General features: G+C 32.4%; 3 protein-coding genes across 7 annotated transcripts; all 3 read right to left on the bottom strand.

The window, feature by feature from the left end:
* Positions 1-887: 887 nt before the first annotated feature.
* LOC103492682 (general transcription and DNA repair factor IIH helicase subunit XPD) lies at positions 888-9568 on the bottom strand. Of its 3 annotated transcripts, XR_007821961.1 has the most exons (13): positions 8827-9568; positions 8107-8387; positions 7787-7869; positions 7290-7693; positions 6376-6569; positions 6036-6216; positions 5818-5942; positions 2941-3030; positions 2567-2645; positions 2414-2490; positions 1987-2281; positions 1572-1680; positions 1292-1332 (listed from the first exon to the last, which is right to left on the bottom strand). XR_007821961.1 is itself a non-coding variant. In XM_017045611.2 (12 exons), exons 1-12 carry the CDS (start codon positions 9358-9360, stop codon positions 1213-1215), a joined length of 2298 nt encoding a protein of 765 aa, XP_016901100.1. In that variant the 5' UTR covers positions 9361-9568; the 3' UTR covers positions 888-1212. The 3 variants fall into 3 exon arrangements, 2 of the variants coding, with proteins under 2 accessions (XP_016901100.1, XP_008451374.1); XM_017045611.2 differs by lacking the exon at positions 1987-2281 and having other exon boundaries at positions 888-1353; XM_008453152.3 differs by lacking the exon at positions 1987-2281 and having other exon boundaries at positions 888-1332; positions 8827-9566.
* A 1484-nt stretch (positions 9569-11052) lies between these two features.
* On the bottom strand, positions 11053-14332 carry LOC103492681 (uncharacterized). Of its 3 annotated transcripts, none has more exons than XM_008453149.3 (7): positions 14157-14332; positions 13045-13102; positions 12658-12963; positions 12540-12588; positions 12359-12453; positions 11755-11885; positions 11053-11470 (listed from the first exon to the last, which is right to left on the bottom strand). In XM_008453149.3, the coding sequence occupies exons 1-7, from the start codon at positions 14291-14293 to the stop codon at positions 11413-11415; spliced, it is 834 nt and encodes a 277-aa protein (XP_008451371.1). In that variant the 5' UTR covers positions 14294-14332; the 3' UTR covers positions 11053-11412. The 3 variants fall into 3 exon arrangements, 2 of the variants coding, with proteins under 2 accessions (XP_008451371.1, XP_008451373.1); XR_538305.3 differs by having other exon boundaries at positions 11448-11470; positions 11755-11881; XM_008453151.3 differs by lacking the exon at positions 12359-12453 and having other exon boundaries at positions 11755-11881.
* Positions 14333-16312: 1980 nt separating this feature from the next.
* Positions 16313-19918, bottom strand: LOC103492680 (uncharacterized). Its single transcript, XM_008453148.3, has 5 exons — positions 19754-19918; positions 19488-19601; positions 19184-19376; positions 17365-17454; positions 16313-16642 (listed from the first exon to the last, which is right to left on the bottom strand). The coding sequence occupies exons 1-5, from the start codon at positions 19832-19834 to the stop codon at positions 16485-16487; spliced, it is 636 nt and encodes a 211-aa protein (XP_008451370.1). The 5' UTR covers positions 19835-19918; the 3' UTR covers positions 16313-16484.
* Positions 19919-21208: the final 1290 nt, after the last annotated feature.

Below are 21208 nucleotides of genomic sequence, written 5' to 3'. Positions count from 1 at the left end.
GTTATACGAGGGGTCTTACAAATGCTATAGACATTAGTTTGTTTATGCATTACATGCTAGAATGTGAGTAATGATAATACAAATTCATGGATGAAAAAAAGAAACCTAAGATAATGCCTCTTTGATAAAATACTTGAATGTCATCAACAAAGGATTGTACTTCATAGTTGAAACAGTCTCAACCTTGGAGTAAATTATCAAATTTATTTCAAGAAAAGGAAAAATCTTTACTTCTTCAACTCTAATAATACCTATAAAATATAAACAACATGAAACTTGGTAGAGAAATCTAGTGATTTAACCTTCTGTCTATAGAGTGTGAATTACACAAAAGCTCCACCAATATCTATGAATTTGGTTGGATTCTTTTGTCCTTTTCTCAAAGGGCAGCGCTGGAATTGAATGAGTGAGGAAGGAAGTGGTGATATTATTATAAGGATAAGAAATAAAGGCTTTGACTTTAGTTTCCCAGCCGAAAGGTATAATGTCAAAGTTGATTCATGATTGATACAATTGTAACCATCAAACTCATGCGAGCTTAATTATCACACTCCACCTTATTTACATATATATATATATATAAAGTATTCAAAAGAAATTTGACTTTTATATCGGGTTGAGAATTAATTTGGATTAAGTAGGTTTCATTTTTCTAAATTTGTTTGACCCAATCCAACCAAACTCATTATAATATAAAATCATAAATCTTGTAAATTTATCTCTTTTTAAGTTCTTTCTAATCATTTCCACTGGTAAAGGGACAAACAGATCAACCATCCAATCAAATAAATAACAATTCAATTCCTAACAAAACAAGCTCATCCAAAATCAGTTGAGTTTTTAATAGTAAACTAATGCAGCAACCATAAACTTGAAAGATAAGAGTGTTTAACCCCAAAAAAATGAGTAACAACACTTTAAAGTCAAAAAGGGAACAAGAGGTATTTATATACATATACTATAAAGTTACTTGTCAAAATTTTCCTTTTGGGGTTTTTCATTTAGAGAGGTTAACAACAACCCTTTTCGATTCCACAAGCTGGCAGCATTTAGATTTGAGTTCTTTCCTCTTCGGCAGAATCTCAGAAGGGAATTTCTTTTTCAAACTATCAAACCAAATTGTCGAGCAGATGAATGTGGTAAGTAGGATTCAAGAAGAATGTAAAACAGCACTCTGGACTAAGAAAGAGTCCGTTTGATGTGTTGAGATTCTTAATACAACATCTCATTCATGTTGGCTTCAGACATCTTTTCTAAGTCTTCTTGGGACAATAAGGTCTTTCTACCAGTGCTCCCTGCCTTATCATAGGGTTGTGCCATCTTCCTAAGGAACTGCACCCACGGATTTAGTTTCTATTCAATTATTTTGTCAGTAACGGACAAACAAAAATGTTTAGACATTCTTAATAAGTTGGGAGTTAAACATCGGAAGAGATCTTATAGAAGATGCAATTAAGATAATAAAACCAAACTTTGCTTCCAACTGCAAATTCAAAGGGGAGATAAGAACTTCAAATATTCAATACTTTATGTCAATATCTTGGGCTATAAGGATGTTAACAAATACAAACCTCCCGAGCTATGTGCAGAGCCATATCTGTGCTCAAATTCAAGTGTGCATCACGTAAATGTGACAAAATCCATCCAGGCAATTTTGAGCGTTTATCATGACGACTATACCTGCATAGAGGTGAAAAAAAAACAAATCAAGAAGATTACAAAGACTATGCATGAAACGGAAAAAGTCACATTTTCAATATATTTTGTACTAATAAATTGCAAATAGCATGGTATTTTAAATACATGGTAGTTTCCCATTAAACCATCTTTTCAAACATCTCAAGTAAAATCACCGACTGAAAATATAATTTCATGCTAAATGGTAATCGTCAAATGTCAACATAACATCCTGCCAACATTGCTCAAAGGATACTACTGACGATAATAAGAGCACATCTGGTAGAGGTACTACAAATTTCGACTTACAAATCATCATATTTCAAAATCTTCTCAACTTCTATTCTCTAGTAATTGCATCAACTTGCATGATGCACAAGCGAAACACAATGTCCTTGGAGCTTCGTAAACTGATTTTACACCTTCCAACTAGTGTGACATTCACTGGCAACATGTGCTTCCGTAGCAAGCTCAAGTGCATGGAAGTGTATGTCAAGGATTCCCACATTGGTCCATCTAAACATGGTGCGCACCTTCAAAAGGCACCCACTATGGTTGCCATTTGATCTCCATGATCAAAAGTTCATGAAGACAAGACTATTATCTATGAAAAGAGGGGTGGCCATTAACTTTTTTGAAAAAAGGCATGTCGCATGTCTATATCTGTTCGGTATATGTTCTGTAATAAAGGAATTAATTGAAACTACCAGTAACATTAATAAAGAAAAAATCAAACCTTTTGTCAGCAAATATCATCATCCCGTAATCAGCCTTCGATCGAATAACTCGACCAACACATTGTGCAGCTTGTCTCTGCTCAAATTGTCAGAACCATTTAGTTCCAACATACACCAAAAACACTACAGATAGAAGAGTAAATTTCCCATACCAAAGCATCAAAAGTTAGAAAGTCCCCTTCCTTTATTTGAAATGTCTCACGTAAATACTCCAGCCGAGCAAGCAAAATTCTGAAAATAAAATCATTATCTACGCAGTCAGAACAACCAAGTCCAAACAAAAACAACCACACCATCATCCTCCTCACCCTAGGTTGGCCAACCCACCCAAAAACAAAGGAACACACTCAATTTTCAATTAAAAAAATAAGAATTCACAACCTCACAGGATTTTGTTCTTAGATTAACAATCATAAATGTGATAAGAACAAGACAATTTAAACAATGAAAAAAATACTTTATTACATTGATTAATCGTCATTTAGTCCCACAAGTTATCATTAGAAAGTCACAATGTGAAACTCACTTGCTTAATGTGTATTGAAAAGGAACACCGAACATTATCACCAATCTTCCGTAATGTCGATCAAAATCTATACCTTCAGCAACTTTTCCCCTGCATTAACATAGATTTAGTTCCAAATTACATTCAGATCACTCATCTTTTAAGCTGCATCACTATGAAGTTATCTAAAAGTGATCTTTTTTCTTTTGAATGAATCCAATAATTTCATTAGATGGTATGAAATCACCAAAAGGAGAGGATAGCCTCCCATGAAAGAAAGATCATAAAAATTCTTTCATTAGGTACAGAGATTCGATAAATCATAGGTATTAAGCGGGAATGATATTTGCACTAAAAAGGCCAACAAAAATTACGTGTTCAAAAAAATAAATCTATGGCTTTTTCTATATCTATATCATTGAAGAATCTATTTTTTACACACATAACCAAAATTCCAATAAATAGCTAATAAATTGAAGCTGGAACATACTCATTTCGTTTTTCAAAGGGTGTCCAAGAAAAATGCTTTAAAGAAAGTAGATTGATAGTGAAGAAACTACAAAATCATTAACTACAAAGAACTTCTATTTAACTATCTCTTCTGGAATCTGGATTCACTTTGTTCTCCCAACTTATGAAATGTTTTGTAGTGAAAGGGGTAAAGATTTTTTTTAGAGGAATAGTGTGGGGTTTCTCCCCTGTCCTTTGTTTCAACGTCAATACCACTTTTCATATAAGAAGTTACATGTGACTACTATCTTGCCTACCCCGGATTCCTCCTTTTCACTTTCCTAGGTCTTTTGTCGCCCTCTTTCTCGTAGAGAGACAATGGAAGCAACAACCCTTCTCTCTATCCTTTGTGGCCTTCATGCATATCGTGGCCCATGGGGGAGGGGCTTTAAGGTTTGGACTCCCGGTCCTTTTGGGGCTTCTCGTGCAATGCCTTTTTTCATATTTATGTAACCTTCTCTCCCACGTGGCTTTGGCTTTCTCCTCTCTTTTAAAGATTAAAATTTCTAAGGTCAAATTTTTTACTTATCAGGTTTTGCATCGAAGAGTCAATACCTTGGACCAAAAAGGCATTCTTCCTTTCCATTGTGTCTGCATTGGTGCATTCTATGCAAGAGACATTAGGAGGATATTGACAGTGTGCTGTAGAGTGTGAGTATTGTCAGTCCCTTTAGAATTATTGTTTCATTTTGGATTATGCCCGGTGCGGTGTAGGGATTGTTGTATCATAAGTGAGAAGTGCTCCTGAATCCTCCCTCTCAAGATCAATGAAAGAGTTTAGTGACATGCTTATATTTGTCCAGTCGAGGAGAACTCAGTTTGAGAGGAATTAAAAAATCTGGGTTTAGAGATCACGTGAGGAGGTCCAGGAGGTTGCTAGGTTTAACACTTCATCTTGTCACCCCAGCCCTTTTGTAATTATGAGTTCAGCTTGATTCTTTTAGGTTGGAGTTTATTTCTATAGTCAGGTTTGAACTCCTTTTGCAAACTTTTCTTCATGTCTTTGACAATGTTTCATATTTCTCTATGAAGCACGGTTTCATATAAAATAAATAAATGAAAGAATGAAAGACAACCACAGAGTAATTTGGGGAACTTGGGCACTCACCTCTTAAGAACACTTAAAAGCTAAACCATCACAAATCTTTAATTAAATTATAATTAACTCCTCTACCTTCTTATATACCTCATCTACCTAATTTATGCCAATTGCTTCACTACTTTATGACAGTACTAATTACCATACTAACCCTCACTATTAAGTCCTAACAGAGGACTCCCGGAAAACCTTTGATGCTCTTTGGGAAAGCCACTTGCCAATCAGAAATTTCTAAGGTCTCCCAAAACTTGCTTGCTAAGGGGCATCAGAGGAAAAGCGGCCCTTCACAAAACTATCCTTGCAGGTAATACAACAGCTTGATTTCTACCATTCCAAATCTCCAAGTGGCGTTTCCCTAACGCCAAAAAGAGGGATATGATGAAGAAGACAGTAGTGAATGAGATATATCATAGGGAGAATGCCTAGGAGGGAGGCTTCTCTTGTCTCAAGTATCGGTGAGGGGTTCCAATTTTAATGAGATTTTAAGCAGAAAGGGGCCTGCAGGCCCAGTTGCACCAGTTTATCGAAGACCTAGTGGAACTTCAATTATTCGTCTTGTGTCCAAATCCAGAAATAATAGGTATCTTTGCAGTGTTGTGGTAAATGTGAGAATGAATTGTCACAACCATGTGGCAAGAATAGACCTGTTTCTGAGTGGATTCCCAATATTGAGAACGCCCATATCAACAGGAAATTGGGCTTTCTTCTAATAGACAAGATGACGATTATTTTAAACACTAGTTAAACATTATATGCATTGCACACAAAATGCAAACTTCAATGCAATAGATATAGAAACATTATACTAAATTTTGAATCATAAACTGGAATTTACAGAAGAGATCTCTAAATAAGAAATTCATTAAAATTTATGATTTCAAATCACCATGGCATTTAAACTGCAAAAACTGAGCAAAAGAGTAACCTAAAATCAAGAATAACTCAAGGAAATCAAAACCCTCATAGTGTATATTTTACGTTCCCATTCCACCATGATAAATTAGGACATTTGGTGCCATTAATTTGGGAATGAAAAAAAATAAACCATAGTTCAGAATATTTGATGCAACAAAAATGAAAATTCAACTTCTCTCAACTATTAGTCCAAGTCTAGTCACAGACTTGGGAGTCATTGTTCATTATCAGCCACCTATCCAGCGATGTGCAAGTTGTATTCATATATATCTGTTGTACTTGTATGAAAAGGATAATACACCCATCTGAACCACATATTGTGCTGACTAGAAAGAAGGGAAAAGGGGAGAACCATTGACAGAAGAATGGGATACCTGGCTACGGAAAAAAACACAGCACCTCTCCCACAATCACAAGCCTTCCGGTAATTGTCAAGAGCCAGTGTAGTCTCCACGACATCTTGGGTCTCAATGAACACAAGTTTGTGCTGCATTATTTCCTGAGGCAACGAGTTTAACCACTTAGTATGATCAGGGTAGATCATGTTACGACTAATAAGCTGTTAACAAGCAAACAGGAGTAGTTGCGTCACCTTTAGGATGCCAGTTTCATTCCAACTATTTACAATGCCATCCATATATGAGTAACTGACAAAGAAACATACTATCCCATCCGGGACTGTTGAGACCATCTCGAGCAAGAGCCTCCCATAATTCCTTACTACACCAAGATCGCTTCTCATATCAAATTTAGTACTAACTGGAAGCTGGTCGCTAGAACCAAAAAAGAAAAACGAACTTTGTTCATTACAGAAGATCCTACATATTACTTAACAAAAATACTGTTTTTATAAGGAAAATAAAAATTTTGAAAAGGACTTCAATAATAATATACAGAATTGAAGGATAACGTATTTCAACAGAACCACACACCTGCCACGAGTGAGAACCATTGGGCATATGCAGTCTCTGGTCAAGGACATTGTAAAACTTCTGCTAACCACAGGATTAAAATTGAGCAAACGAGGGTATAGATCAATTGGGCTCAGAGTACCAGACGTAATCACAACTGATTGAAATCGTTCAAAAACAGGCTTAATAGCAAGTGAGGCATCATGACAGCTAAGCTGAGGAGAAAATAAGGAAATATTAATATATATAATCTTGTTTAAAAAATGGACATAAATATTGAAAACACAATATAAAGTTTAAACTTCAGTAAATACTAAATAGTATCATGCATGAGCTAGAGGCTATGCAACTAGAGAACAGAGGTAGATGTTTACTTCTTCTTTAGGAATTTCTTTTTTTCATGGGAAACAATTTCATTGATTAAATGAAAGGTAGAGAAGAGGAGACCATCCATAAAGAACAGCAAAAAACTTCTCTAACAATAGAGAATGAAAAATGAGGAGAATCAAGCAATTCCTCCGAGGATCTTTCCTTGTTTAGAAAGATTCTTGTGTTCCTTACCTCCCCCAATCACCCAAATTGTGGCTTGTTTTGAAAGATTCTAGGATTTTCTTATTCTGATTAGTACATCTTCTGGACAGCCTCAAATTTCAATGTTGAAATATGAGAAGAAGAGAGAATCTCCATCCCAGAAAAAAGAAGTTGGAAAGATTTTGTGAGGACTCTCCTAATCTACGAAGCCTCTACGTTTTAACATCAGAAGGTAGCTAAATACAAAAACCATGTACCTATCGGTGAAGGGGTCCACTTAAACACCTCTCCACCATCGAGGGCTCATCTAAGCCTAAGAGTATAACTTTAAGCATTCAAATTCTGTACTGCTCTCAAGAATGATGTGAACATGTGTAAGAGAGAAATAAAGTAGATGAACTAACCTGCAGTACCGGGTCAGGAATATGCGGCATTCTCTCATCAACAGGCTCAATTATAATTGAGAAACCTCGTGCATATGTTCCAACGAGTGTTGCAAAGTCACATATAGTCTGTACGTGCAAAAACTCATCTGTGTCGGTAATTTCAAGTGTCAGCATGAGAGAGTGGAGACGATCGTAACAAAACTTCAAGGTCTTTTGGTCAATTCCAGCCTGAGAACCAATAGAGCCAACAAAAGTTACAAGCCCTTCCTTCTCAACATTATCAGTGTCCAATCGTCCTTCAAGATACTGAACCAATCTCCGCAATACATGTATAAAGTGTTCAGCTCGGCGTATATTTCCAGGCACAGCCTCCTTCAAAATATCATCTGGAAGAGCAGGGTTTGAGAGCCACGTGTCTGAAACTGCACCAAAAAATTACAGAAATTTAGGATATTATATTATACAAGGAAAAGAATCATGCAATCTTGATACAACTACAATAATGTACAACATACTAGGTAGGTTTCCTCTTTGTGCCAAACCCTCCACCAGCCTGTTATATTCTGCACGCAGTCTACCTGCATCAGTTTCCTTGAACCTTCCTACCATATCAAGGAAAATACTGATTAAATTTCAATTAAAAGAAACAAAAACTAAATACCTAGACAGTGCACAGAATCACCTAGAGCATCTTATTGAAATTTAAGAAACCTAGATAAATCTTACAATAAGAGACATTTTCACGTTAACTCTGAAGAACATTAGAAAAAATGAGCCAAGGCCTCTCAAAGTATGGTATGAAGATACGAGAAAGCAACTTAGGATCTGATTATACCTCTCAATCTCCTGACGCATCTTATTGAGATTTCTTCTGGCACCTTCAATAGTCTGCCTCCTCACACTAACACTAAGGGCTTCAATACACACGTTATCAATATTGTGTGCCTCATCAAACACTACAACAGATTCTCGCTGCATTTCCTTGGATATAATGCTAGCCACTTTGGGATCAAGCAAGTATTGATAACTATATACTACCACATTTGCAAACTGTACCATATGCCGTGCCAAGAAGTAAGGACACCAGCCCTTCTTTGTCCCAAAAGCTCTCAGATCCTATAAATTCAGTGAGGAAATTATATGAATGATTCAGTCAAGGAACTGATGATTCCATCTATCGAAATCAATATTTGAATAATTTAGTCAATAAAGCCTAGAATATATATAAATTATTTCTGAATCAACTTATCTTTAGACAATAATACTAGAAGTAAAGCCGTAAATGAAACTCAAGCTTTATCTGCCAATCCTCAAAAAACTAAATATGCTACTGAATTATAATCTCAACACTGTTTCAAGAACTACACCCGAAGAAGAAACTGGAATTTTAAATTTCATGAGGCAACATCTCAGGGAACCAAAGAAATACCATTCCAAATCATTCAGAAATAACCTCTATTCTAGTTCATCAGCATCCGTTACACAATTCAAATCACCGTTGGTGATTAGGGAATTCTCAATTTCACGAAATTTCAAGTTTCAATTCAACCAGTACCTGCAACGTATAAACCCCCGGCGGCAACACAGCACTTGAGCCCGCCTTTTCATATTGCTCAAAGAACTCACAAGTGGGCACATTGGGATTCTCAGCCGCCATAGCCCTAACCCAACTCGCCGTCAACTTGCGACAACCAGCGTCAACAGAATCCCGACTCTCCGACGCCAAAACCTTCGGATTGACACACAGATTCTTCCTGGACGAAAGCCCCACAGCCAAGATCTGAGCACGAGGTCCAAGCTGTTGAACCTGGTAATCATGGAGCAATCTGAGCTCAGCGAGGGTCTTCTCCATTTCGTGGACAGTCCGAGTGCAGTAGATGAGCTTGACAGGGTTTTGGGGTTTGGAGAGGGCGTAGCTGGTGATAAGGGAAAGAAGGGCGATGGTTTTTCCGGTGCCGGTGGGCATTTCGAGAAGACAATGTCCCTTGGCGTCGAGAGCTCGCTTCAGCTCAAGCATGTAAGCGTACTGCTCCGGGTAAATGTGATCGTAAGGAAAGTAGACAGTGACATCCTCTAATTGAAACTTCATGGCGCTTGCTCCGCCGGTGACGAGATAACGGCGGAAAACCAGAACCGCGGCGGCGGCGGTGGCGGCAAGGAGATTTCGGAGGTCTGGTTAGAGGTGCTCGTTCTTCACGCGAACAGAGTCTTTGCCCGAGCAAATCCTCCGTCTCTTTCACCCCATTTTTATTCTTTTTCTTTTCTCGAAATCCAATTTCTTTACTTTCTTTTTCTTTTTCTTTTTCTTTTTCTTTTTTTTTTTTTTTTTTTTTTTGCGACATTTAATTTCTTTGCGTTTAAATCTAAAGGAAAAAATATTAAATTGATCTTAGGAATAATTTCAACAAATTAGATATTGCATCTTTTGTGATTGCAACTTTGGCATCCTTTTAGAGTTGTTCGTGGTTATGAAAAGATATTTATTTTTCTTGTATTCTTCTTCTTTATCATCAATGAGGTGGGAGTATAGTTTTTTTAGTTAGGTTGTTTCTCGTTTGTCTTTGTCACAAAAAATACTTTTTTTCTTGGTACCATTTCAACAAATTAGATATTTGTCACTTAAAAAAAATGTGTTTAGTATACTTAAGTAAAAAAGAAAATAATCTACTAAATATATACCACACTCTTGTTCATTGTATGACATGTAAAAGACACTTTTTAAGAAAATAACACTAATGTGTTTTTATTCTTTTGGTTAAATTTTGAGTTTGAAGTGATTTATTATAAGTAATAATTGAGTGAATTCAATTGTGTGCTTTAAGTTTTAGTTATATTAAAATTACTCAAAATTTTGTAGGTGTGTTTTTAGTTAGAACTACATGAGATGGTGAATGGAGTAAAGTTTGATGGCAAAAATTGCAAGGGGTAATGTAAACAATGTTTATGTCTGAATTGTGTTATTTTTCAAAATTATATTTTGTTGAAATGTGGGAGCATTTGTTTTGAAAGTGATATTAGTGAAAATATTTTTCTATAAATAGTTTATTAAACATATGGGACATTTTAAATTATGGTAAAATAAAGTGGTGTTTTCTAGAAAAATATTTGTATACAATTTTGAAAACGAAATTTTTTTTAAAAATATCCAAAATACCCCGTCAAGTTGTCAACCATGCATCGCACCTAATATATTTGGTACACACTCATTGTTTGGTTTGTTTAGATTTAAATTTTTCACACCATTGTTTAGATTTTGATAAACGATTTTTTTTTAATTCTTTTGTTTCACGATCATTTAGATTTTGGGTTTTTTTTTTAATTTTTTTACATAATCATTCACATTTGACTACTCTAACGTTTAAATCTAAATAACTTAAAAAAAGAAGAAAAACGATGGAATGATTAAACGACGTAAGAAAATATCAAAAGAAGAAAGACATGAAAAAAAATCGCAACAAAAAAAGGAGGAAAAGAAGAAAGACAACGAGAGAGATCGAGCGAAGATGAGAATAAAAACGAAAGGGCAAACCTTATTTAAAAAATGACTAACTTTATAGATTTTGTTACACGGTCGTAAATAGTTTGATGTTTTGTTATATTTATAAAAAATAAACTAAAATATTTACACAAAAAATTTTGTTTTATTAATGAGACATCAATAGATTTTTATTACTGTAATTGATAAAAACATACCAATGTCTATTAGGGTTAGAATTTAAAATTTTGTAATATATTTTAAGTATTTTGTCAATTTTATTATTTTTTATAATTCTCCTAAACAAAACATAACTTTTCATACATATATTTTAATATTTGTTTTTTACAACAAACATGAGAACAAAAGATCTTAAGGAACAAAACATATCTTATCACTAAAATAAAATAAGCTTATTTTAAGATTTGAATTATCTAAGAGAACAAATTGAAGCTGACTTTAAGCTTTCAAATTTACTTAAATCCCCTCGGTTGAAATTAGCTAAAAGGATATATCTAAATCCTATTCCAGATGATAAGCTGCATATCAAGAGCTATATTCTCCAAGTTCTAGGACTTTTTGTCTACAAAATACAGTTAGAAGCAATTCATTTGCAAGTTTGTAGGTTAGTGTTTACTTGCGTCGAATCTTTGACATTGAGCATTTTCAATCTTCATCGGGTCTATTGAATGCTAGCCCCTTGATTGCATGTCGACATTGAAACCTGGAAATGATCAACTAAGTTCCTTAATGCTAGAATTTAAATTTAAATTTGGATATTGTTGCATAAAAGTATCAACAGCCATGAAGCTCTACATTGTGATTTACTTAACTAATCATCTTTATTTCAAGAATGAATGGTAATTTATTAGGACAACATATTCCCATTTCACTTATCTCAACCATTCTATGATATTGCCTATTTAGAACATAAAATCTCATGTTTTTTACTTTTGGTCACAATTAATAAACTCTCACCATAATAACTGAAGATTAAACGTTTTATACCAGATTGGATCTTCTACTGAAGAGTTGGTTAAGTCATCAGAGTTCCCAACATGAGATTCACGATCGTGGCCAGGATTTTTCATTTGCTGGATTTGGGCTTTGCACTTAAATCGTAGTTTGAAAGGAACTATCTGCATCAAAGACCTTTTTAGACAATATCAAATTGATTGACATAGTTGGACACTCAAAATTATCAACATCCTATCTTGACCTCAGATTATGCTTGCTTGAATCAAATTGAAAGATCTAATGCCTAACGACATTGATAACAAAAAGTGATGCAGTAAAGTGTATCAAACCAGTCAAATTATCATGAAACAAAATCTACTATGATTGGGAGATTCAGGATATTGTTGATAGTTGAGAAATAATAGATTTTTGTCACACGTGGATATCCTATGTTCTTTTTGTCAAATAACTGATAGGCATTCTTCCATCAGCTAATTGAAATTAAGAAGATACTCTTTACCATTAATAATTGGTGTAAACTTTTACCGAAAACAAGATTACATCATTTAATAAAAGAGAGGTAGACCACAAAATCTCCCAAATAATCTAATATTAATGTCCTTGCATGATAAAAGCAAACACGTCTAACGTTTACCTTTCTGCTATATCGGAATTCACGTTTTGGAATAAAGTGCAAGGGCAGATTGAAAGAAGAAGGGGCCTTCACCAATAGAAACAACTTAGTAGGGCCTAAAAGAATATGTTATCATTTCTTAATGAGGGAAATTTGAAGGACGAAAATTCTTCTCCCAACTTTAATATGCACAACTGTATACCTGGATATGAGACAGACCCAGCGTCCTTTGAGATTAATGTTCGAATAGCCTGTTGTTAACAACGAAATTTGTATCAAATAGTGAAAACGTTGAGGAAAGATAATACATTTACAACCACCTTTCTTGAAAGAACTTCTGCTGCTTTGTGTTTGACGAAGTTATCTGCACCTCTCAGGCCAAATCTTTTATGTGAAAAGCACATCTCATAAACATATTGAGGTCGTAGTGGGGTTGCTCCAAGAATTAATAAGACTTCTTCGATGTTAGGAGCCTCACTAATCAACGATTTGATGGCAACTTGAAAACCAGATACTGAATTCATTAACTTCTCCATTCTTTTAATTCCCTGTCTGACCTCCCTCATTCTGCCAGTATGCTTTCTTCGTGACGATGCTTTTAGTTCATTTTGTGCCAGTTCACTTCCCTAAAACTAATCATTCTTATCATTCTCATATTGAAGCAAAAAAGTGTAAAGTAAACAAATCATTCTCCGCTCTTAACATACCAGCTCTTTGTATTCTTCATGCAAAGTGTCAAATTCAATGCTCATATCTTGTAGGGTTCTGCACATTAGGCACCAAATATCAGTACTTATGGAAAACATACCATTACCATATAGATATCTCATACAATGTTAAATCTATCACATATTTCTGTAGTTTATAGCATTATGAAAGGGGAGCCAGAGTTGGGGTTGTATACAATTTACGATATTTGGGCTCCCTGGATATAAGTGGTGAAGATTGAATTAGACAACCAATGCCTACTCAAATTGAAAAGAGAAATTTTTAGCTCTACAAACATGACTCTAAAATTGAAGATTACACGGATTTCATTTCAAGACTAAAAAGGTATTCTCGCATACTGAGTTTTAGCCTCAAACTAAGAAAAGCTAGTAAGCTAGCTATGTTCGTTTATTTAATGGGTGTCCCTTTTCTCCACAATATCTACCATTTACAAAGGCATTTAAGGGCTTATTGTAGTACTAGGAAATGAACAATCAAACAAATGGTGCATAACATGTGATGTCAAACAATCTTGATGCTAAAATCATAGAAGACACATCAAAACGGATAAAATGAAGAAAGAATTAAGCAATATTAGGCAAAAACAAACATTCCGACGATTTTATCATTTTAGTACAACAGATGAAATCATGGAGATTTAAATCTCGACCCGAAGGGCATAATGGCATTTTTCTACATATGATTTCATCCTAAACACATCCTTAAACCACAACCACAGCAATATACAAATCCTAGAAAGAAATCGCTGAAGTACTTTTACATTCAATTCCATTGGATTCATCATACCAAAAATGATCATCTAAGTCTACCAAATCTTACAGATTGAAAGGCACAATAAATTTAGAATAAAAAAAATCTCACAGCTCATACGATTCTCAAATTGCCTTCCTCAAATTTACAAGCCACAATTTCAAACAGAGCGATTGAGGTAATCAAATCGAACCACGTGCATAAATCGAATGACTTTTAACATCAACAATTCGATTGTTTCACAATCAGAAATACAATTTGCATCAGGAATCAAATTTGAATGGATGATTCAAAGTTAAGAAACGAAAAATACGATGGAAATGGAAAAAGAGTAACTTACGAAGGGAGTTGTTGATGCATGTACAAGACGAAGGCGGAGACATCGTTGATGATATTAAAGAGTATGGAACTGTCGAAGCAATCGGCGGAGGATTCGATCTCCGTGTACTCCATTTCTGAGCGACCTTCTCCCTCCATTCCGAAGAGAAAGAGAGAGGGTATGTGTTGTGTTTTGTTTTGTTTGTTAATTTGAAATGAGAAAGAGGCGGGAAGAGGGAACCCACTTTAAGAACAATATTGTCACCGTCTTCATATTTGTTGATATATATCCCTAAATTCAATGGTTGAATATTCATACTAATGTTTATGAATATTTAGTTTTTGAGTGAAATCAACTTAATTAATAATCTAAATACCTTTTGTAAAGATATTGATAGTTTAAAATTAAAATCTTGATATCAATATTAATATTCATAGTTTAATCCTTAATTTCGTTTTTACTTTTAAAAGATTTCACATTATTGTTGTTGTTGAAGAAAAGATAATGAGGAGCAGAGGAGATCTAAATAGCAACAAACCAAATTTTCAATAATAACAAAGGAGATTCAAATAGGAACATCAACACCCCATAGAACAGAGGCTAAAATCTTCAAAAGAAGAGGAAGAAGCAAAAGAATATTGCAAACAACAGTTTTAACTTCAAAAGTATCACTATCCACGTCATTAACATCACAGCCAAGTTTTATTTCAATTTTATTTTTATTTTTATTTTAAATCTAAATTTCAAGATTGATACCGTTGAGCAAGAAATTTCGGCCAACTAAATCCCGTCACGTCATCACATTAAACATTGTGATAATTATAATTCAATTGAGTTTGGATAATTAAGTTTTCTCATACTCAATCTAATTAAGCCTTAAATATAAAAATTAGGCCAAGAAATAATGGACCCGAGTTTGTCAACAAGTGGGCCCGAGTCCGAATCTACCAAGAAAATAGGCACAAGTCCAAGCCGCTAGAAATGGGTTCAAGTCCAAGCCCAACAAACAAAAGCAACATACATATGAAGCCCAAGCCTAACAAGCAAATGGGCCTAAGCCCACCAAAAGTCCATAAAATTTCTCTATAAATAGAGACATCTACCATTCATTTAATGATATTTGGGAAAAAAGAAGAATCAAAGCTCTAAAAAATTGTTGACAAAAACTTCTGAAGACTCTCAATACGTACAAGTTATCATCAACTTCGAGATCATCTTTCTGAAAGATCGAAGACTTTGAAGATCAAACTTTCCTTGAATTCTAGAAGATTGAAGCTCGAATTAACTTGCAACTACAACTTCTCGAAGATCGAAGACCACGAAATTCTAAATTTTATTTTTGTATTCGAGAGAAAAAATCAGATGAATAAATATTAGAAATTGTATTCACAACATCATATCAATCAACATACAAAGTTCAATTTCACGAATTAGATTTCTCCTTAAATCTCGTGTGAACAGATACTATTTTTTGTTTTTAATGTTCATAATTAATTAAGTTTCACATTGTTCTTGTCACTGTTAAATTTTAGTTCAGAATTTCACATTACAGTTATTTTAGACTCATTAATGGTAATATTAGTAAGTGAAACTTAGCATTTGATCAAAAAATATAACGTTAGAAGTGAAAATCTTAACGTATGTGATCATTTTGAAACAAAAATCAAATCAAAATAATTTTAGTATGTCTTTTCAAATATAATAAAAATCACACAAGTAATAAAATATCAATATGAAAATGATGCACACAATCTTATCATTGTGTATAAATATTTTGCTGATCTTTCCATTTTTGACAATTTCTCTAAAATTTTAAACCAATTTCAAAACCTAAAAGCTATATAAGAATTACATTAGAAAATGTAAAAAAGAAAAAAGGTTTCAATAAACTATTTTGTTAAAAATTAAATCTATTTTTATCAAACTTAAGCTTGTATTTCGAACACACCTTTAGTAAAATACTCAATATTAAGGAATTTATAATAATTTGACAACTATCAACCCCCATACAACTTAAAAATAAAAATAATTTTTTCAATAAATAATTTTCAAAGGCTAGTAAATCTTTGAAAATTAAGTATACTCAACAATACCTATTTTAACACTCTTCAAGTGGGGTTTATTAAATATTTATTCAAAAGCTATGATCAACTTTCTAGTAGTAGTGACAACAGAAATGACGGAAATGATATTTGATTTGTTGGTAGAATCGAACGTTACAATCTAATTCGTATTATTAAAATGTACATTAGAATGAAAAGTGATAGAAAGAGTCAGCTAGCCTCTAGTTTTGCTTGAATTATGAATTTTTTCGTACATCGTAAAATTATGAATAATTTGGAGAAGTAGTTAATAGGTCCATTCTTTAGGAAGGAATATGATGTCTTGGGATGAATTGGTTTGATTTTGGGACATGAAGGAGCAATGTGTGGATGTTATATCTTTGCCCTTCTTGTTTTTCACTATTGAGTTGTTGCATTCTCTACCCTTTTGGTTGTTTTTTGCCTCTGCAATAAATAACAACTAAATTTTTATTATTCTTATTACTATTATTTTGTTCATATAAGTTTTGCATTATTACGAGAAAAAAATAAGTGCATGTGTGTATATAGATGTCAAAATACTTCCATTTTATTTATACAATTCTTTTTTAAAAAATTTGTAACCCTATGCATCTCTAAAATATTCTTTCCTTTTGTTTGCTAAGTTAATTATATTCACGTTAAACTTTTTATAAATCTTAAATTTAGTTTTTTCATATAAATTTTTCAAATAGAAAAATAATAATTTTGCTATAAATTTCAAAAAATATTTATATGTTCAATTTTTTACATTAAAAAAGATTATCTTATTATTATTTAGTCAATTCCAATATAAAAAATAATTTTAAAGCCTAAAATTGAGGGTTTTTTTTAATATAATAAATAAAAACATTTTTTCGAAAATAGAAAAAATTGATAAATTATTTACCCTTCGTAAATCAAAAATAACAAAATTCGATTTTTTTATGAAAGGTAAAATAATTTATCAAATGTTCTATTTTTAATAATTTTTCTTAAATTTATTAAAAAAGAAATCAAGAGAAACTCATTTTTTTAAGCTCCATTGTCTACTTTTTTTTTCCTTTGTTTTCTATTTTATTTTGTTTTATTTTCTTATTACTTGTCTTAGACTTTATGAGATGAGATAATTTCATTATTGAACTTATATATTAAATATATTTCCATACCTTTGCGTGGGGAAATCTGCAATCCTAATGCTTGAACATCGAGATTAAGAGCTTTAACAACTCGAGCAGGAACAAGCACCATCGAGCAAGCTGCAAATAATTTCACTATTTTAGTTCTAAAAAAAATGAATCCAACCAGGAAATTCTTTTAAATTATTTATTATCAATAGGGATCACATTTAAAGGTGTAGAGTAATCAGCTGAAGTCGGTTTTATGACCAAATTAACCATTACTAAATCATCTATAGTCAATTCAATAAATGTTCAAACCGACTTTGAGTGTCAAGGACTGAAAATCGATCATCGATTGAACTCTAGTTTTCAAATATTTTAAAGATATTTTTTTCTTTCGATTTTTCCAAATCAACAACAACTAATTCCTCCCCTTCTTTGACTGACTTGCTTTGACTTGGTCGTCCCCTTCTTTGACTGACTTGCTTTGATTTGGTCGATTGATTTTCCGATGTATTCGTATTTTCTTTTCCTTGGCATGAAGAGTTAAAATAATATAGAAAATCATTTTTCAAAAAGAAAAAAAATGGGTGGCAGTATCTCATTGTCCAACTGCTCTGCACAGTCCTAGATTTTCTATTATTATTAAGATAAATATCATTTAATATCTTTTTAACTTCTGAATATTGTATTAATTAATATTTTAAACTAATAATTATATCAATTTTTAATATCTTAAACTAATAATTATATCAATTTAAATAAGGATATCAATTTACATTAGTTCAAGTTTCATTTGAACAATGGTATGTAAATCTCATAACTAAAGTCAATTTAATTCCAAATCTTTTTACCAAACCATCAATTTAAACATTTTATCACGATTACTTTTAAAAATTATCCACGTAATAATTTTAGACCTTTTTTCAAACGTTAATTTCACAAACTTGACGATTTTCAATAATTAGAGTAAATATTTAAACCATTTATTGACCAAGTCTAAAAACATGCATGATCGTAATTAAAGAAAGACTTTATCATTCTCGTTATCATTGTAATTTAAGAAAGACTTCTATTAGATAACTATTGGAATAAGTTTTTTCAATTTAAAAATGTGTTACTCACAGAAATATTAAATTAAGCAGTATATTTCAACTAAAGAAAAAATGGCTTAAATATAGAATTATCCTTTTATTATTCCGATAACCATGCCTAAAATCAATGTCAATATAAAATATACACACACTATCAACCAAAATAATGTATCCTAAATCTCTATCAAATATAGAAATAATACGAGTTTATATGGTAGGAGTTAGTTGACGTATATATATATATATATGGTAATTGTCATTCCAGCTCCCATTTATTTTATTTTTAAAATATACATATATAGTATGACAATATTCTCCTTAATCATGTAGTAGCAGAAATACAGCGAATTAAATATATAAATCGCAAAAAACCACTCTTAAAATATGTATAATGTAATAAAGTGTTAAAATAAACACTCAAATTTATAATAATGATAAAATTAGACACACGAATGATGAAAATAAATCCTTAACATCAATTATTAGAGAATAATTATAATGTTAGTTCTATAAATTTTATATATATATATATATAATTTGAGAGAATAATGTTTTTGTTTTATTTATTAAATTAATAATTAGAAATCATGAACGAAATTATTTTCTCTTGCTGTTTCTTCTTCTTCGTGTTCTATGAATTGAATAAGCAGAAACAGGTACGCACGAATACAGAGTTCTTCGTTTTTATTTAATTTTAATTTTAATTTTTTTTTTATTTCTCAATGAAAAATTTGATTGATTAATTGAAAAAATGAATCGGAATCGGATCGTACCTGGCTTTTGGTTTGGTTGGTAATTACTGGAGCCGCCGGTTCCTCGAGGAAGAAAAACGCCGGTACCGCCTAATTGGCGGCCGGAATCGAGAAAAATCGCTTGCATTCCTTGTCCTCCAGCTGTCCAATTAGAAGCTGGTTTTTGCTTCTGGTTCGGCCGAGAACAAATATTACTGTACTTCGATTTCTCATTCTAATTCAATTTCACCGAATCGAATAAAATCAGTAACGTAATAAATAAAAACGGCCTAGGGCTTGAGAAAACGAAAGAAATCAAAATGACGCGCGCGCAGCAATACAGTACCAGCGAAAGAGCGAAATCGGACGGCGATAAAAGAGGACGATGGTGAGGGCGTTGGCGATGGAGGAAGGGGGGTTGTTGAATGTGGTGGTAGTGGTGGCGTTGCCTCATATACACCTGATTGATTGATAATAACAATCAAAAAGAGAAAAAAAAAAAAAAAAAAAAAGAACAAGGAATGTAAAACTAATTTTGTCGGAAGATTTTGGTTTGTTGAGAAAGAAAGAGAAAAAGGGAGAAAAATAAGAGAAGTGGAAGTAGAGAGAAACCTTGATATCGCAAGCTTCGTCAAGAACTTGAGAAGGAAGCCATGGCATTGCTTCTTCTAAAGGAAGTTGGTGGGCAGCCATGGAAGTGAAAGAGAGAGAGAGAGATTTGGGTTTCGGGTTTCTGTATCTCTCTGTGTGGAATGAGAGAATTGATGAGAGAGAGATGAGCTCCAATGTCTTACCTGTAACTTAACTAAATATATAGTTACGTGGAGAGGGAAATGCGTATTATAAAATTTTTAAATTCAATAAATAATATAATATATATATATATATATAAATATAAACACTTTTGCTTTTAAATTATGAATTTGGTCCCTAAACTTTCTAAATTTTCAATTTCTTAACTATTCAACTCTTTAACGGTCACGATTTAGTCATTGTAATCTTAAATATATTATAATTTAGTTCGTATCTTAAACAAAATTTTCAAAATTAGATATCAAAGTTTTTTTTTTTATTTTATGACATAAACTATGTATTTTGTAAAGATAATGAGTCTCTAATTAGTTTACGCACAAATCTTATTAAATTTTAACCTAATTTTTATAATAGAGACTAAATTATTACCTCTAAAAATGTTGAGGGACTAAATTATTACCTTTTTGAAATTTTAGAAACTAAAATGAATTTTTAACTAATTTCTTCCGTACAGATAAAATTGATTAATAGTATGTTTGGATTATATTTTTCAAATGTTTAATTTAAAAAAAATTATTAGAAAAAACTAAAATGTTTGGAGCCACTCAAAATAGATTTTTAAATAGAAAATGGGTTTTTGGAGAAAAAAATTCTTTAAGACAATCCGAACAAACCCTAAATCTATTAATTCTTGAAAAAAAATACTTGACAACATCTGTAGCTCTCGACTAACTTGTAACGTGGCAATTTTTTTTAGAATATGTCAAATACTTTTTTTTACATGGATGAAAAAACAAAATTGAAAACATCTTATTATTACCCTATTTGATGTAAAGTAATAGATATGCACTAAATTTATTTCAATTCATCTCTTTCAATAATAAAGAGAAATGACATCTAACATTTACACCCCCAATGCAAACAAAAATTTTCACATAACATAAAATATTGTTTCAAACTTTGTTTATAATAAATATAGAGAAAGTAAAATTGATTCTCAAATAAATAAAATAAATAGAGCAGTTACCTTTTCCTTTCTATACATCCAAACGTCGTGGTTTTACTTATGAAGGTGAGCGAATAATTCACTTTAATTTGTGCTAAACGTTTTATATAGATACTAAACTACAAACTTACCCTTAAATTTTGAGGTGTATTGATTTTTGGTTTAATTCAACAACCAACTTATTATCTATTCATAATCAACCATAATATTTAATATTTACACCATGAATTAGTAAATTTATGGATTTGTCCATTTGAACCTTTAACTTCTAGAAATTAATTTCGATTAAGTTTAATTTTTAGTTTTGT

Source organism: Cucumis melo, chromosome 1, assembly GCF_025177605.1.
Source record: "Cucumis melo cultivar AY chromosome 1, USDA_Cmelo_AY_1.0, whole genome shotgun sequence".
Classification (NCBI taxonomy): Eukaryota; Viridiplantae; Streptophyta; class Magnoliopsida; order Cucurbitales; family Cucurbitaceae; genus Cucumis; species Cucumis melo.
The sequence above is the reverse complement of the archived record's forward strand: the minus strand, read 5'-3'. Positions and strand labels throughout refer to the sequence as shown.

Coding starts and splice junctions, on each gene's coding strand:
- LOC103492681 (XM_008453149.3), bottom strand. CDS start 14,293: ATGGAGGGAGAAGGTCGCTCAGAAATGGAGTACACGGAGATCGAATCC. Junction 12,589..12,657: donor CAGAAGTTCTTTCAAGAAAG/GTGGTTGTAAAT, acceptor TGTTAACAACAG/GCTATTCGAACATTAATCTC. Junction 12,454..12,539: donor TGGGTCTGTCTCATATCCAG/GTATACAGTTGT, acceptor ATATTCTTTTAG/GCCCTACTAAGTTGTTTCTA.
- LOC103492680 (XM_008453148.3), bottom strand. CDS start 19,834: ATGGCTGCCCACCAACTTCCTTTAGAAGAAGCAATGCCATGGCTTCCT. Junction 19,377..19,487: donor CCGATTTCGCTCTTTCGCTG/GTACTGTATTGC, acceptor AAATTGAATTAG/AATGAGAAATCGAAGTACAG. Junction 16,643..17,364: donor GCAGATTTCCCCACGCAAAG/GTATGGAAATAT, acceptor TATTTATTGCAG/AGGCAAAAAACAACCAAAAG.
- LOC103492682 (XM_017045611.2), bottom strand. CDS start 9,360: ATGAAGTTTCAATTAGAGGATGTCACTGTCTACTTTCCTTACGATCAC. Junction 7,694..7,786: donor ACAAAGAGGAAACCTACCTA/GTATGTTGTACA, acceptor TTTTTGGTGCAG/TTTCAGACACGTGGCTCTCA. Junction 2,491..2,566: donor TTCTAACTTTTGATGCTTTG/GTATGGGAAATT, acceptor CAATTTGAGCAG/AGACAAGCTGCACAATGTGT.